The sequence below is a fragment of the Dendropsophus ebraccatus genome, chromosome 8, assembly GCF_027789765.1.
Source record: "Dendropsophus ebraccatus isolate aDenEbr1 chromosome 8, aDenEbr1.pat, whole genome shotgun sequence".
NCBI classification, from domain to species: domain Eukaryota; kingdom Metazoa; phylum Chordata; class Amphibia; order Anura; family Hylidae; genus Dendropsophus; species Dendropsophus ebraccatus.
This window is the reverse complement of record NC_091461.1, coordinates 76,111,703-76,130,648: the sequence shown is the minus strand read 5'-3', so window position 1 is coordinate 76,130,648 and position 18,946 is coordinate 76,111,703. Positions and strand designations below refer to the sequence as shown.

General features: G+C 40.6%; 1 protein-coding gene across 1 annotated transcript in view; it reads left to right on the top strand.

Annotated features, from left to right (window-relative positions):
• Positions 1-2,247, top strand: part of NRG3 (neuregulin 3) — a 673,333-nt gene extending 671,086 nt beyond the window's left edge. Inside the window, exon 9 of the mRNA XM_069980695.1 lies at positions 1,731-2,247. Within this exon, the coding sequence (XP_069836796.1) occupies positions 1,731-2,241 (511 nt within the window). The 3' untranslated portion in view covers positions 2,242-2,247. The remainder of the gene's footprint in view (positions 1-1,730) is intronic.
• The last annotated feature ends 16,699 nt before the right edge of the window (positions 2,248-18,946 follow it).

Sequence of the window (18,946 nt, the reverse complement as noted above, 5' to 3'; positions counted from 1 at the left end):
GACCACTGGTTTCCAACAAGCAGACAGCAACAGGAATACATGTCACTTTTACAGTAGGGATGGACAGTGGCGGTCTTTGGCACCAAACACCCCAAGCGATCACTTGGGGCCCCCAACAACCAGGGGGGCCCCCATGCCCTGCTCTTGTGCTCAAGACCGCTGGACACGGCCGCTGCCCCGCTCGCTGCTGCCATCTGAACTGTAACTATGAGCACTCATAATGAGCGCTCATAGTTACATACAGCAGCACTGACAGGGCGGGAGACATTAGCTCCCTTCCTGTCAGTCACTCTTGTGGCGCAGGAAGGGTTTTCCCTGCGGTCACAAGTGGCAGCTTTGTCCTTGTGGTGCCGGCGCTCCAGTGACATCACTGGAGCATCAGCGCCAGGACAAGGGGAGTGCGGCCTCTTGTGATCGCAGGGAAAACCCTTCCTGCAGCCACAAGAGTGAAGAGAAGAGGAGACGCCTGGACCCAGGTGAGTATAAGTGTTTGTTTTATTGTGTTATATACTTTATGGGAGGGGGAGCACACAGGGGTCTGTTTAACTGGGGGAGCGCACATTGGGGGTCTATATAAATGGGGGGAGAACACAGGGGGCTATATAACAGGGGGAGCACACAGGGGGGCTTTAGACTACTGGGGCTTCACAGAGGGGTCTATATACTACTGGGGCAGCACACAGGGGGTCTATATACTACTTGGGGCAGCAGAATTGGGTCTATATACAACTTGGAGAGCACACAGGTGGTCTATATCCAAGTGGGGGAGCACACAGGGGGGCTATATACTACTGAGGGAGCACACAGGGGTCTATATACTACTGGTGGGGCACACAGGGGGTCTATATACTACTTTTGAGGCACACAGGTGGTCTATATAAAACTGGGGGAGCACAAAGGGGTCTGTATACTACTGGGGCAGCACACAAGGGGTCTATATAATACCGGTGGGGCACACAGGGGGTCTATATACTACTGCGAGAACCACACAGGGGGTTTATATTCTACTGGAGGAGCACACAGGGGTCTATATCCAAGTGGGGGAGCACACAGGAGGTCTATATTGAAGTGGGGGAGCACACAGGGGGGCTAAATACCCCTGAGGGAGCACACAGGGGGCCTATATACTAGTGGGGGAGCACACAGGGGGTATATACAACTGGGGGCAGCACAAAGGGGGTCTATATACAACTGGGGCAGCACACAGGAAGTCTATATACTTCTGGGGGAGCACACGGGGGGCTATATATAACTGGGGGAACACACAGGGGTCTATATACTACTGGGGGAAGCAAACAAGGGGTAAATACTACTGGGGGCAGCACACAAGGAGTATATATTACTGGCGGTAGCGCACAAGGGGTATATACTACTGGGGGCAACACACAGCGGTCTATTGTTTTGGAATGCGTGTCGAGTGGGGGGCCCCAGACATAACTTCGCTTGGGGCCCCAGAAATGCCAAAACCGCCCCTGGGGATGGATTAATGTCATCTCTTTTGATGCAGTCTACAAATCTAAGCCAAAATATACAGTAGTTTTGTGCAAATTGCTTAGTTGCTGTTTTTTTTTACTGTAGATAAATGTTTTTATTCACTTTGTTACATAGTTTTAGTAAAGAAATAAAAACTAGATAAAACTATGGATGGATACTATTATTTGGCAAATACCGATTTTTTATTTTATTTTAATGATTAACTCAAACTATGTTTCTTTTCTTTTTTTTCTTAGGTGCTCCGCCACTGATTTGTCTCAACCACAAAATAGTTCAATAAATATGCAACTGCGTTCAAAAGAAACACAATCCTATTTTAATAACATGGAACAAAAGGACTGTGTCAGTTTTTCAACGTCTAGGGTCAGCTCTATTCCTATTATACCCTCAGTGGGGCTAGATGATGCCTGTCTGCAAATGCAGAATGTTTCTGAAGTGTCAGGCATCAAACTGTGCAAAAACTCCTATTCCAGTGAACTTGTAAGGGTGAACATTACACCTAGCAACTGTCTTATAGCAGAGCAAAAAGAAGTCAAAATTTTGCTTGAAACTGTACAGGAGCAGATACAAATTCTGACCGATGCAAGAAGAAGGTCAGAGGACATGGAAATCACTTGTCTAGAGACGGAGGAAAGTGCCAGTGAAAACACAGCTTTCCTGCCCCTGAGCCCAAAAGCAAAAACTGACCCAGAGGCACAATTTGTCTTAAGAAATGAAATGCATAGGGACTCAATGCTCCATGTGTGATTTGGGCTGTGGACCACTCTGTCGGATGCTTAGCGTAACAGAATATGTGCGAAAATAAGATGAAAGGAAATAAATTATTTATATGCATTAATTTAAGAGCATCTACATAGAAGAAACCAAATAGTCTATCGCCCTCATATCATAGTGTTTTCTAAACAAAATATTTTTTTAAGGGAAAGAAAAAGTTTGTGGAGAGGCAAAGCATACAATGGGTACATTGATGTGTTAAACTATATCCCCTGTTGATTTCTTACCTCTGCTGCCGGGTAATTCATTCAAAATGCTTTAAAAATTCTTCCAGGTGTAAAGTGTTTTAACTAACAATGGGGGTCGACATGATCTTTCCACTAAAAGGGCCAAAAGCATCACCATTTGGAAACCATAATTGTATTTTGTTATATGATTTTCTTGACAATGGCAGTAAAATGCCACAACTATCCCAATGAAAAGAATTACAGTTATGATGTGTGTTCAGTTTTCCTGTTGTGTTATCTTCAATGCTTCTCATTTCTGGACACTTAACATTCACATGTGCCAAACTACATGCTTGCCTATTCAACACAAGAGATGCCTGACCATGACTAGAATTTGGGAGCATCTATGGGATGACTAAAATCTTGTTTAACACAATCGTCCTGGATCTGTGAATCAAATAAAAGTATATTATGTATCACTTATGAACATAGCACAACAGCAATATGGGCTTAAGCTTTTTATTTTTTACTAGTGGGAGTTTCATTTGTTATTTGTTTCATTGGTTATTAACAGTTTGTTCCACATTTAAAACAAGATATTAAACTACAGATGAATTGGTGTGGAGGTTCAATGACATGTAAATCCAGTTATCAAGGGCTTTAAAAAAGAGAGAAAAATGTATTGGAAATGTCTGTGCTATTTTTAGCAGGAATGTGAAGGACTGAGCATATACTGAGCTGGTACATGTCCTCCATGCTAGTTCTGAGGGTGTTCTCTTTAAATATAGAGGAGCAGGATCTCATCTGGTAGTTTGCTGTTTCCGTTACTCTCATTGACATTGTCTCATTAAACAAAAAAAGTCACCATAAGTTATTTTTATCCTGAGGAAGTTTTATCAGCTGCTTGTTTACCCTTTAGCAGTTTCTACAGAATGTATTTGTCTTTTTTAATGGAATTATCCTGGATCTGTCAAATAAAAATATATGTATCACAAAAAAAAAAAAATAGCACAAAAGCAATACAGACAGAATTCCTGAAAGAACAGGTTACATGTCCTCCATGCTACTTCTGAGGGTGTGCTCTAGAGATATAGGGGAGCAGGATCCCATCTTCTGTGTGGGTGCTGTGTATGATAACCAACAAAATATACTCGACCCTCCAGTTGTGGCCAGGGGTTACAAATACAATATACTCCAGCAATCTAACTGCTACCAAATAAACCATATGCAGTAGAACCAAACTAGGTCTATTTTACTGAATATGGTGGAGCAGTTTGCTGTTGCTAAAAAAAAAAATCTGCCTATAGCCCCTTCAACATGTTTACGGTGCGTGCGCAGTGTCCTCAGGAAGAGTTGCTAACCAGGAATTCTTCTTGAAGAACAAATCTATATGGCTTTCTGACAACAGTTGATTTGAAAGAAAAAGTTTTTCGCTGGACAACCCCTTTAATCTCCTTTTTTTCTTTACTTAGCGTAAACATAAACACAGACAGATGCTGTTCGCAATATTGTAGTATGCCACAGCAGTCGGACCCCTTTAGTTAGCCCTTATACTACAGATTCATTTCATAAAACAAGGGTCATGTATGCAGAGTTAGGCTATGTTCACACTACGTAAAAAAACACGGCCGTATTTCAACAATTTGCAAATAACGGACGTTGTTTGTACAAATACGACCGTTGTTATGAAATACGGCTGTGTTTTTTACGTAGTGTGAACCCAGCCTTATAAAGGACACAAAGAAACATAGAAACAAGCAGGAAAAGACAACCTGGGCTATTCCTTGCTCCAGGCCCCGGCATCCAGCCACTTCTGGGTTTAGGGTCATGAAGTGACAGGTCTGCCCAGCCAATCATTGGCTTAGATGGGACGCTGCTGCTTAAGCAGCTGATTCGCTGAGCAGACCTGTGATGTCACAACTAGAGATGAGTGAACCTGCCAAGGTTCGGGTTCGTATGAACCTGAACTCTGGGCGTCTGATTCCCGATGTCTGCAGCCTCCATGATAAGGATGGATACAGCCGGAAGACCACCTGGAAAACTGAGATACAGCCCAGCCATAGCTATAGCTATGTCTGATGCCCCATATTGTACTTACTACTATGCACTCACTGATCACCGATATTTCTCTCACCGATAACATCTTTTCACCTGTTGATCACAACCATAGTGCATTATGTTTTTTTTTTTTTAATTGACCATATAAAAATGTTTAAGATACTTAAGATACTTAATAGAATATTCTCAATGTCTAACCCCTTGGGTCTTATTAAAACTTCTAAAATTTTGCAATAACTTTTAAAAGTTACAAGTTGTTAAATTGAGTTTACTGTATTACCAGTTAAATAGTTGATCACAGCAACCAATACATATCAATTTTTCATTCATAAAGATACACCAATTCTTGGTGAGGGGTAGGGAGAAGTGGTGGGTGCAACATGCCAATACAGTCAAAAATAAGTTTTAAGCAAACACCACAATTTTTTGCTGTCCGATATAATAGATCTATGGATCTAATGATATAATATGCTTTACTCACATCTTTACTTTAAGTCAAATAGGTCCTTTGTTTCATATTATTCCTCTCCATAGCTCAGTAAAATATCCAGTAAGGCAAGCAACAAATGTCTGCAGTATAAATTTCAATCGTCGGTATGTTTTTATCACTCAACTAGTACAATACTGTATATGAAATTTACTATTTATCAATAAAATTACTATATTAATTTTTAAACAGCAAAGAAGGCAGTGATTTAGATAAGAGTAGACCCAATTAATGTAAATTAATGACAATCTAAAGTGGGTGAACTTGGACCATTCAAAACAATTCCTCTGGTGGGCCAAAAATTCACCAATGTGACACTGGAGGCTGACATAGCAAAGGAATCTAAAATTTAAACATCAGTGTTGTCCAGCTGTATTCGGAGAACCGGAGGTGGTCCTTAATGGATGGAATCTGGAAACAGAATAAAAGACTGGCCACATGGTGAGGCAGATTAACAATTTTGAAGTCTATGTCTCCTCTATATACTCCTCATTTCACGAGTGAAGCACAGGTGTTAAAAGTTTCATCTGTTATTGAGAACTAGTGTTACTAAAATACCTGAATGCTCATTACTCGAGTCGAACATTTTGCAAACCTTAAGTGCTCAACTAGAGTAACGAACCGCATTATTTCTCCCCATCCTTCTCATCATTAGAAACAGAATTTCTATTAATTGTTTGTCTTAACTGCACCTGTGTCACTATGGCACAGGTGCAGTTCAGACAAGTAATAAATAGGAGAAATCCTGCCTGGGGGTGCTCCTAATGATGATGAAGGGGGGGGTCATAGATCTGGGGCACATATGCTCTAGATTCTAACCAAGGCAACAAGCACATTTTAGAAGACATGACAGGTAAAAATTTACTCTCATCAAATGGATGGTGTGTGTGTGTGTGTGTGTGTGGGGGGGGGGGGCATGAATACAGTGTTGCTTTAAATGGCAGTAACAATCTGAGGAATACATACGGTATAATGTAGCATGCCAATTTTACCCCCTTTTTTATTTCACCTCACAAATTATTTATTTTTCTGTTTTGCGGTATATTTTATGATAAAAATGAAGGGTATGATTGCAAAGTTGATCTCACAAAAAAAAATGGAAAAAAATTCTCGTATGGCTCTTTAGTAAAAAAAAAAAAATGCCAAAACCTTGTGTCATTAAGTAAATTAAGACAAATATGTTGTCTAATTTAAGGGGGAAAATTAGAACAATGAAATTGACCAGGATTAAAAAAGAGATGGTCATTGATTTCTTCCAAAAAAGCACCACTCTTGTCATCAGGTTGTGTGGTATTACAACTCAGCACCATTCTTTTTAATGGAACAGTTACAGTACCACTAACTGATGGCAATAGTGACGCTGTTGTGGAATAAAGTAGATATGTTATTTTCTAATCCAGGGTAACCCCTTTACTAAGGCTATGTTTTAAACACAAAAGAAGAAAAACAAAAGAAGACAGTAAAATAGGTGTAAAATTCTGCCTTAAAAAAAAAACTTTAGTCTACATTAAAGTCTATGGGGGGAAAAAATTGTCTGTGCACTATTGTTGAATTAGCACTTGAATGCTCGAGTGCTCGTTAATCGAGTCGAGCATTTATTAGTGCTCAAGTGCTCGACTTGAGTACTGAATGCCATTGAAATCAATAGTAGACTTGAGCATTTAAGCAGGTGCCCCCTGCTCGGCAGACAGGAGAGGCCTGGTTAACTTATGTTTTTTTAACTTCAAATTTTTTGTATAATTCATCCCTTCAAAAGGATGTTAAAAAAAAAAATATACAAAAATAAGAACAAAAAAACTAATAGGCTTCTGTAAGACATATTAAAACTCCACAGTATGGCGGCAATTGCCAGACAGCATAATGCGTCTTGCAGAAACCCACTTGTTCTAATTTTTCTATATCTCATTTAAACATTCCTACAAAAATGATAATGAAAAATGTGGTGGCCGTTTAGGTTATTTGGCCGTCAGTTATTGAAAGTGTATGGCCACATTTACCCAAGCACCATGAGGTGCTAAGTCGAGCATAAAGCTCCATCCAACTCCCCAATGCTTAATTGAACACTATGTTTGACCAAGCATGCTCGCTTATCACTACTGTGCACACATTATAAAAATATTTTTTTGTTCACAATTTGTGCACAGACATTTTTCCATAGACTTTAATGTACCACATTTCTAGATGCAAAATAGAACAACTTTTTCTATGTTTTTTACTGTTGTATTTTGCTTTTATTTTGCTGAATGTGAAAAAAAGCCTCAACCTCACTCATCTAAAAATACAAATGGGAGCACATCAACAGCCTTGCAAATCTCTACACGATACTAAACAGAATAAACTAATATAAGCCAATTAGGAACCAAGATCATTTGGAGATGTTCATCTACAAAAATAATAAGGGGAATATTTGCTTGTCAATATTTCTAACATCTTATCAGTAAGACATAATTGCACTTCTGTCATAGAGGCAAAGGGATTTGACCAAACATTAATACATTCATTTTATCTGGTTTTAATAATTTAATTTTAATCCAATTAGGAAAACAAAGAATAATGTTAAACTTCAGGATTGAATAATAGTTATAATAGGAATGAGTATACAAATCAACCATAACATTAAAACTACAGGCAGGTAAATTGAATAACATCATTTCCTTATAGCCACAGCATCTTTCAAGAGGTCAGATATACTGGAAAATGGGCATGCATAGGGAACTGGGTGACTTCTAGAGATGAGCCAAACGGACGAGGTTCGGGTTCGTATAAACCTGAACTTTCTGCTTCTGACTCCCGCTGTCTGCCCCCCTCCGTGGAGAGGGTGAATACAGCCTGAGGGCCGCCTAGAAAACTGGGATACAGCCTATGGCTATGGCTGTATCCACCCTCTCCACGGAGCGGGCAGACAGCGGGAATCAGAAGTCGAGAGTTCAGGTTCATACGAACCTAAACCTCGGCCGGTTTGCTCATCTCTAGTGACTTCAACAAAGGTCCAACTGTCATAGCTAGATGAGTCAGGGCATTCCTAGAATTGCAGGTCTTGTGGTGTGCTCCTGGTATGAGGTGGTAAGTACTGTACCTATAAAATGTGTTCCAATGATAGACAACTGGTAATATGGAGTCAGGGTAATGGATGTTTAAAGCTCAGTAATGAGCAAAGTATAGCTTATCTAGTTTAGCGTAGAGATGGTTGAACAACGCTGATATTGATGTTCGTACCATTGGCATTTGACTCCCGCAGTCTTCCCGTTTCTTGGGGAAGGTGAAAAAAGCCCGAGTCCCACCTGGAAAATAGGAATACAGCCTGGGCCATAGGTTGTATTCCTGTTTTCCAGGGATTCGGGCTGTCTCCACCTTCCACATGGAACGGGAAGACTGTGGGAGTCAAATACTGATGGTTCGAGTTTGTACGAACCTGAACATCAGCGCTGTTCAATCATCTCTAGTTAAGAGGAATCCTATAAAATCTTAAAGTATTAATATTGCTACCCCATGGCATAAAACAACAAACAAGTCATACTTACCTCCTATCGTTTCCCTGGATGTGTGCAATCATCCAGTCTTGGCTGAGTTCCTATTCTACTGGTTTCCTCTGATTTCCCACTCCCCATTAAGCTCTGCAATTTATAAATGGTGAGTGGAATGCTATTGGAAGCTGACAAAATAGAAGCACTACTGGGACAAAAATAATGCAGACAAAAAGCAGCGTCTGCATTACACAAAAATACATAACAAATGGTGACAGTTTGGTGGTCCTGGAGGGGGCTAACAGCTCTATTGTTAAGCTGTAAGGCTCTGTAGTATGCTCAGCCATGAAGGTGTATTCCATACCAGAAGTGCATTGGCATCTGACTAAGGTGCTGTCTGGTCGAACAATGTCTTTATACATCACTATTCAAGGAATCATCTTCAGTGGAACACAGGATTCAGTTGCTTTTCTTCTATCAAGGAGGTCGATCTCACCTTAGGACTTGTCCTAGGTTAAAGGTTTGTGTGTTAGGTGTGACATTTTTGTTTCTATAAGAAGCAAGAAATAAGACTTCAGAGGGTTCTGGAGGAGGGTAAATAAATTGTAACAATGTTGACATATGAAATATATACATTTTTAGGTTAGGTTCATACTATGTAGAAATGACAGCCATCTTACATAGTTACATAGTATGGTTGAAAACACATGTCCATCAAGTTTAACCAATGGGAATGGATGAAGGGAAGAGGGATGGATGATGGGTACATTCTATACATATGCATTAATGTTATTTTGTTCTAAGAACCTGTTTTAAAACCTTCATTAATTTAATACAAACGTCCGTCATTGCGCAAATAATGTCTGTAATTTTTTAAATAACAGATGTTATTTGCGCAATGATGGGCATTGTTATGAAAGGTGTGAATTACATTATTGGCTGATTTGCAAATGTTTTTTGGCTGTTTTGCAGAGTTTTTTTTTTTTTTGTTAACTTACGTCATTTTGTCCAGGAAAAAAAAATGCTGCAAAACGTCCAAAAGAAAATACATTGTGTGTGAACCTAACCTGATGAGGCTTGTTTTGTCCATCCATGAGATTAGATAAAAGCTATAATCACACATAGTTTCTTATCTAGTACTGTGCTATATAAAATTTAAGGAAAAAGTCATCTGTGCACACATTGTACTGTAAAAAAAAGTTTGTTTTTTACATTGTGTGTACAGACATTTTTTTCATAGACTTTCCTAGGCTATGTTCTTTTTTTAGATGATAAACAGACGTCTTTTTATAAAGACGGACATTTTTAATTGAATCTAGCCTCAGAGCACAGTATGTCATACTTGAAAATAAGGGTCCTATTCCACGGGCCGAGGAGGGCCCCGATCAACGATGTAAACGCGCGGCGATCTGCTAGATCGCCGCTCGTTTACTGGGCCTATTCCATGGCCTAATGATCGTTGAGCGAGGGCTGCAGGGACATCGTTATCGATGTCCTTGCAGCATCATACATTACCTGTCAGGTCTTCTCCGCGCTGTCTTCATCCCCGGCTCTCGCGTGCTCTATCTTCAGAATGGCCGGTCAGCTGACCGGCCAAACTCAGCCAATCACAGGCCGCTGCGGTCCCGGCCTGTGATTGGCTGAGCGCTCCGTCAGCTGACCGGCCATTCTGAACAATAGAGCGCGAGGACCCGGGGATGAAGACAGCGCGGAGAAGACCTGACAGGTAATGTATGATGATGCTGCTGCTGCTTGTAATCGTCGGTCGCCCGCCGCACACCGCTATTTAACTGTAGCGATGCGCGGTGGGGGAACGATGATTTTAGGTCTGGCCCTAAATGAACGATCAACCGATGACACGATCATCGGCTGATCGTTCTCTCTATTTCACCAAACGATAATCGGCCGAATCAGGCCAAATGTGGCCGATCCGGCCGATTATGGTTACTGTGGAATAGAGCCCTAAGTTTCTTGACTTTGGTTAGGGTTGCAGGTAAAGTTCTAAAATTTGGTTTAATACACAAATTACCAAGCGTAAGCTTAAGTTAACCCTTTGAGGACCAGGCCCAAAATGACCCAGTGGACCGCGCAAATTTTGATCTTAGTGTTTCCGTTTTTCCCTCCTCCCCTTCTAAGAGCTCTAGCACTCTCAGTTTTCTATCTACAAGCCATGTAAGGGCTTATTTGTTACAGGTATAGTTGTACTGTGTAATGGCGTCATTCATTTTACCATAACATGTATGATGGAATTCCAAATATATTATTTATGAAGATATAAATAGGTGAAATCGTAAGAAAGAATGCAATATGGTAACGTTTGGGGGGTTCCTGTGTCTACGTAATGAACTATATGGTAACAGCGACATGATACTATTATTCTATAGGTCAGCCCGAACACAACCATATGCAGGTTTACGCAGATTCTCTAATGTTATATATTTTTTTTAAATGAAATCCTTTTTTTTGGCAATTAATTATAAATAAAATGGGACTATTGTGACGCCTATAACGGTTTTATTTTTTCACCTACGGGGCTGTATGGGGTGTCATTTTTTCCGCCATGATCTCTAGTTTTTATTAATACCATATTTGTGAAGATCGGACGTTTTGATCACTTTTTATTAATTTTTTTTATATATAATGTAACATAAAATCGGTAATCTGCGCACTTTTTTCACTCTTTTTGTCTACGCCGTTTACCGTTCGCAATGACGCTTGTTATATTTTCATAGATCGGACAATTACGCACGCTACGGTATATTATATGTTTATTTGTTTATTTATTTTTATATGTTTTATTTATATAATGGGAAAGGGGGGTGATTTCAACTTTTATTGGGGGAGGGGTTTTGGGGTAGTGTGTTAGTGTTTTTAACTTTTTTTTTTTTACACATTTGAAGTCCCTTTGGGGGAATTTTACATAGATTAGTTTGATTTCTACACTGATGAATGCTATGCCATAGGCATAGCATTGATCAGTGTTATCGGCGATCTGCTCATTGAGCCTGCCTGTGCAGGCTTAGTGTAGCAGATCGCCGATCGGACCGCACGGAGGCCGGTGAGAGACCTCCGGCGGCTTGTTTTACCGATCGGGATCCCCGCAGTCACACTGCGGGGGTCCCGATCGGTAAGTGACAGGGGACTCCCCCTGTCACTTACACTTAAACGCCACGGTCGCGCCGCGATCGCGCCGCGATCGCGGCGTTTAAGGAGTTAATGACACGCGGCAGCGCGATCGCTGCAGCGTGTCATTGCCGGTGAGGTCCCGGCTGCTGATTGCAGCCGGCCCCCACCTGCTATGAAGCGCGCTCCGCTCCGGAGCACGCTTCATAGCGGGAGAAACACCCAGGGCGTACAGTTACGCCCTAGGTCGTCTGGGGACAGACTTCCATGGCGTAACTATACGCCCTGGGTCGTCTAAGGGTTAAGGGAGAAGAGAGTATTTTTGTAAAATATTTGTTTAATAGTTCAGCTTTCTTAAGCTATGTTAACACACCATCTTTTTTTGGCTGTCATTTTAGACGGCCGTCTTTTTGAGGCCAAATAATGGACATTATTTAAAAATTACAGACAAAATATATATATTCATAGCCATAATTATGAAGTAACACTATTACTTAGCCTCATATTGACAGACATCCAAAAATCAACGGCCAAACAAAAAGACAGTGTGCGTGTATTTCAGCGCACACTGGCAGGGCAATCACTCATTTTGCAGTTTAATATTTTATCCCAGCCCAGAGATCACAAAAGAGTAAGTATAGTGACAGTTAGACTTTGCATGGGATTGCATTTTGTCTGGGGTAATGTGACCCTAACTGAACTGGATTTTAGTTTGGATTACAATTCAGAGCATGGAGAGCATACAATAGAACAGAATGAACAGCCTCAAATAATGCCTGTTCAAGATTGGGACCTGGAGTTTTATTTTGGGGGTTTTCTCTACTGTCTAGGCACCCTCCAAGACTCGAGTGTAGACTCAGCAAGCAAGAAAGCACTTCAACAGGTGGCATATCTAGCACTAACAAGGCACCTTTCAGAGCTTCTGGTGTGTCGATGATGATTCTGGGGCCATTTTCCTGTTTGGAGATCTCAGAGGGGTATAGCCAATAGTGATGAGCGAATACTGTTCGATCGAATAGATATTCGATCGAATGGGGAGATATTCAAATATTCGATATTTGTACGAATATTCCGTGAATATTCGATAAATATTCGATAAGCATTTAAATCCCCCATCTTCCAGTTTCACCCTCCAAATGGTCAAATAGATGTTTTTTCACTAATCGAATACTTGTTCCCTTAGACTTTAAAGGGATCGAATATTCGAATATTCGCGGGGTATATTCGTATGAATATCAAATATTCGAATATCTCACTATTCCCTCATCACTAATAGCCATACATAATGTCAGTTATGTGCCTCGAGGGCGACAAAACTTTCTTTATTTGGCAGTAGAATGAAAAGAATAAGAGTAGAGGCATCAGCATCTTGACTAATAGTAGTGTTGGAAAGTGATGGCATGTTGCTTTCTTAAGGAAGTAGTAACTACAGCAGGACTACATAAGAGAGGAGGCCACATGTTATATCCCTGGAATGTCGATCAGATTGGGATTTGAAGAGACCGCACTGTGGACCCTCTTGATGGTGATTGTATAAGCTCTGTCTTATACAATCCCGGTATGCTAGCCCGGTATGGCAGTGAATATTTCTGTTGCTACCTTCAGCAGTACTCCTGTACACCAGCTTTCAGGTAAACCCTTATTGCATTGCAGATGTTGTGTTGATGGCTCCTCTTGACTCTCATTCAAGGTGAGTGCCCAGTGCTCTGTTAATGTATGAAGTCTGATGGATTGTTTGGGCAGTCAGTGCACAGGAGAAGGAAGCTAAAGGCCCTATTATACAGGCCGATCTGGAGGAGCAAGCAAGCGGCAAACTGTCAAATACAGCCGATAGCCGCTTGGTGTAATAGGGCCTATCCTCAAAGCAGGTACTTTATAGGCTTTGATGTTGGAGTTGTTCGGATATCTTGTGCTTATAAGGTGTATGTGCTGTTCCGTTCCTCCTTATGCTTTGGCATACACGCTCAGCCAATCATTGGCAGCAGACATGACCCTCCTCAACCAGTAATTGACTAGGCAGGAATTTCCTATGCATTGAGATGCTCTTGGCAGTGGGGACCAGAACTGTCGGAACAGTGTCAAAGGATGGATAAAAGGTATGTTCCTCATCAAGCATCTTTTAATATATAAATGTTTATCTGGAGAGCTTGTCTTAATGAATAAATAATTATATTAAAAAAAATTAAAGCTTAAACATGTTTAGATCAAAAGGAACATATGTTATGTTCCCAGTGAGATCCGTGCAAACAGTTATGAAAACATGTAGGGTTGGATTTTAGGCAAAAGTGAGTCCATAAATGCTCAAATACTGTGCAATCTACTTCACATTCAGTCAATTCAAATGAGAGCATTCCAAAAGAGTTGCTAGTGGTTCTCTCATAAATCCATTTCCACCATGAACACCAACATTTAAAAAGCCTACAAACTACCATTTCGCTTATTTTGCATGCTGCTTTATAGATTATTTATGATTAAAGCAAAACTGTACCCTTAGACCCCCCCCCCCAAACCCGCCAGTACTGTTTTAACAATCACATTAAGAAATGCCTGGTTGTGGGGTCTGCTTGTCTCCTGGGGCTGGTATTCAGTATAAAATTAACTTTGATTCCATCAGCGTTGTGAGGTGCCAATAAGATTATGCCTAGAGCATTTGTGCACTAGGCTTTCAGCCCTTCTCTTCCCACTTTTGTGCATGCCTCTGGGCAGAATCTTCATCTCTGGCCTGCTTAAGATCCACTCCTAGTGTGCGCAAGAAAGGTGGGAGAGACGTTAAAGGCCCAGGGCACAGATGCTCTAGGCCCTGCCCCATTGACACAATGCCCGCTGCACTGCGCCACTGAAATCAAAGTTCGTTTTGCATTGAATACTGCCCCAGGAGACAGACAGACCCTGGGACCAAACATGTCTTGATGCGATCATCAAAATGGTACCAGTCATTTGGATCGCATGTCCAAGGGTACAGATTAGCTTTAATTAGTTAATAAGGATTTTTTTTAATCACTACTTCAACATTACTATACTTAATCTTTTCCCCTTACATTATACAAGATGTAATGTTTTTGAGCCATCTAACAGAAATAGAACTGGCAGTATAGTTAAAAGTCTGCATTGATTACATTACCAGGAATTCATTTCTGTGTGGATAAAATGTTGCAGCCATTTACAACACATATTTCTTTTCTGCTTTACTGGGTTGTGCAGACGTGAAGGGGATGAACCAGATGCCCTTTTAATTAAGTTCTTGACAGAAGGCTAATTGCTGAAAAACCCCATTTAGCTGAAATTCAAAATCTAATTCATTTTGTGCTTCAAAATCTGAACTTTTCAAGGATATACAGCCAATGAAAAAATGTCTGAAATGTTATTTCCTACAAGATTTAAAACAGCAGCAAACAAACAAGAAAAAAACAAACAAAAAAAACCCCGACATATAACTCAAAAACATCTCTATTCCACCATACATTTTTCAATATTAATTATTAATAGATTACAGCCATGATGTAAACAAAAATATGAACCAATTTAGAGTTTTTATTTTATTTATTTTCATGTGTATGCTTTTCTCAACACCATTAGTTTCTGCCTTTTTGCCATATTTTACCTGTATTTTACAGTCTACATTCCAAATGTAGCTTTGAACCCTCAAGAATCTACTGAAGTGAATGTGCAGGATGCAAGTGTATAAAAATGATGTTACATTTAGAGCATAGACTGTTAAATCCATCATTACCACATTTAATTCTCCATAAAGCACTACCAAAAATAGATTGATCTTTGCTGCCACCATACTTGCTGCATAATGGTTGATGTACTATTTATATTGATGTTACACTCTGAATATTCATAGTCATCGTTTCAAAAATTGCAACCACTTTTTCCTCCATTGCAATTCAACTCTTACTGCTTGGGACTGTCTTCTGTGCAAACAAAATAATTTTCATAGAACAATTTTAATAAATTTCTCAAGAACAGAGGAGCTGACTACCAAAAAAAAAAAAAAAAAAAAAGGTTTTGCACCATACCTAAAGGTTTGTGTGGTTATATACTGATAAATTTCCTTTAAAGCGACTCTGTACCCACAATATGACCCCCCCCCCAAACTGCTTGTACCTTCGGATATCTGCGTATAATCCAAGATCTGTCCTAGCAGGTGATGCAGTTATTCTCCTAAAAACAACTTTTAATCCTACAGCGCTGTGTCTAACGGCCGGGGCTTACATTTGTGTATGCATTAGGCTAGCATCACCTCTCCGTCCTTCCTCCCCACCATCCTCATGATGAGGAGGGCGGGGAGGAGGGACAGAGAGGTTGTGCAAGCCTAATGCATATACAAATGTAAGCCCCGGCCGTTAGACACAGCGCTGTAGGATTAAAAGTAAATTTTTATTTATTCATTTGAACTTTTTTTTTGTCATTGACTGTTTAATTGACAGTAGGTTCACATGAGATTTAATTTTAGTCATTTGCATTTATTCAGTTACCCATAGAAATACATTTTTCCAGCATAATTACCCAAAGCAGCATTGAGGCTCTTCCATGTATAATCTGCATCATTCTTTACTAGAAGAAAAACCTCAAGTACGCTTTACTAGGTGTGCAAACCTCGAGTACGCTCATGTTTGTGCAGCATTTGATTACCTGTGGCTGCAGACGTTGGATGGTAGACATGGATACAGCTACAGGTTATTAGGGTATGTTCCCACTAAGTAAAATAAATTAATAAAAAAAAAGAGAGAGAGAAAAGAAAAGGCAAAGGCGTCCATTTTTTTTTTAATGTCCATTATTGCCAAGTTATAATTGCAGTCAATGGAATGAATGGAAGTTAATGGAATGGCGGCCGCCCAATACACAATGGGGGACATTTTTTAAGTTGAGCGTTATTTAGGCAAGGCTTACAAATGTTCCCGCAGCGCTGGAGAGACAGTGCGCCTCTACCTAAATCCTGTGCTCACAGAGCCCATCCGTGCCAACAAAGTGAGACCTATGCGCGTAGGTTTCAATGTAATTTTTGCTTCGGAAGGCCGCACCAGCTCTGCATGCTGCCCCACCCTCTGTAATGCCCCCTCTTTGCCCCTCTGGTGCAAGAGGTGCAGATGGGCCTAATGCGAATGAAATGTTCACTAACAGACCTGTTGTGAATATTTTACGCCGATCGGGACCATCTGCGCCTAAAAAGGGCATTTTAACATTTTAATTAATGTCATAAGGGGAAATTTATCAAACTGGTGTAAAGTAGAATTGTCTTAGTTGCCCCTAGCAACCAATAAGATTCCACCTTTTATTTTTTAAAGAATCTGTGCAGAATGAAAGGTGGAATCTGATTGGTTGCTAGGGCCAACTAAGACAATTCTACTTTACAATCTGATTGGTTGCTAGGGCCAACTAAGACAATTCTACTTTACACCAGTTTGATAAATCTTCCCCATAGTGTATTGAATAATGGACATTTTTTGTGAGGATGTCAAATGTTCATGACAATTATTTGAAGACATTTTTTGAGTGTAAAGAGGCATGCAGCAACTCACTTCTCTCCCAGCTCTCTCTCCTGATCAGCTTGAGGCTTTGTTCACACTACATTTAACAAACAGAAACAGCATCCCTTTTTGCTGTGATTTAATTAATGTTAATGCAGTGTATTGAAGTCAATGGAATGATAGACATTCAAAGCACACAGTATATTAGATAATGGAAGTTGTCTGCACGGATGTCAAAATAATGACCACAACAAATATTTTCGATTGGACTTTTTTATTTAGTTGTTTACACACAGTTTTTCTTTTTTTTCACTGTCCTTTCACTGTTTTTACTATTAAATTCAAAGGAATTTTAATTAAGGGTGCCTTCACACCCACCGGATCCGCGGCGGATCTCACTTTTGCGGATTTGCAGCGAGATCAGCTGCGGATCCAGTATCATTCACCCCTATGATAGCACATACCCGCAGTGGGATTGACATCCTGCTGTGAATATGTGCTTTAACCCCCCGCTGTCCACAGCCCCGCCGCCGCATCCCCCATCCCCGACCACATCAGCCCATCCCAGGCCGCATCCAGCAGCCCGCATCCCACATCCCCGGCCGCATCCCCCCATCCCCCCCATACCTGCCGCTGAGCAGGTAATGTATGCTCTCGGCGGTGGGCTGCAGGATGCGGCCGGGATGGGGGGATGCGGCCGGGGATGGGGGATGCGGCGGCTGGGCTGCGGACAGTGGGGAGTTAATCCCGCTGCGGGTATGTGCTATCATAAGGGTGAATGGTACCGGATCCACAGCGGTTGTCACTTCAAATCCGCAGAAGTGAGATCAGCTGCGGATCCGGTAGGTGTGAAGGCACCTTAAAGACACATACAAAGGCTATGTCCAAACAATGTAATATATCAGTAAAGAATGGACACTGATTGCACAGTCCATTCTTTACTGCGGGGGTGGTATTGCATTGAAGTCAATGCAATGCCGCCCGCTGTGTTCACACAGTGATATGTTGTTTGGAACGGTCGTTAAAATAATGTATCTGCCTATTATTTCCAGATGCTATTCAGTGAACAGCGTCCAGAAATAATAGCTGTTCACACAATGTAATGTGCGCCGGTGGCCGCACATTACAGTGAAGTGAATGGCTAATTGATTGCAGGCACACCCGACGGTGCCCGCAAGTCAATTTTAAAGAGAGAACGTTCCTACTGCTGATGCAGAGGTATCGGCTGCAAAAACGTGCTGAATGCACAGTTTACCAGTGTCGCCTGGGGCTAGTTTTAAACAACAATTTTGTAAGTAAAATAAGGGCTGCAAAATTCATTTAAAATAATAGCCATTGTTTACCAAATGGGGATTAATTATTCCCCATTTAAGTCAAAGCAAACAACGGTCGTTAGTTCACACGTTGTATTCAATAATTGCTGTAGTTCACAGTAGCTGTCAAATTAATGCTCAGAACATTAATTTGCTACTGTTATTTAACAAACAGCTTTTTTTACATTGTTCACACACAGATTTATTTGTTGACCGTCATTTCAACGTATTTTAAATATTTACCCCATGTTCACACTCTTTTTTTAATAAACTTTGACACTCAAAATAACGGCTGTTATTTTCAGTCTTCAATAATTTCTATTGAAGTCTATTTAAACAGCATATGTCAGTTTACACAATGTAAACAATAGTGTCCATTGTTCACAGCGGACATCAAGTTAATGTTTAAGACATTTATTGACGGATGTTAGTTTTTATTATGAATTAGCGAATAACAGACTTTATTTTAAGTTGTCCCACACACAGATTTTTTTTTTATTTTTTTTTGGCTGTCCTTTCACTGTCTTTTCAACAAAATTCAATGGACCTTTAAAAATAGCCACACCCAAAAGGGTGTTGAACATGGCCATCA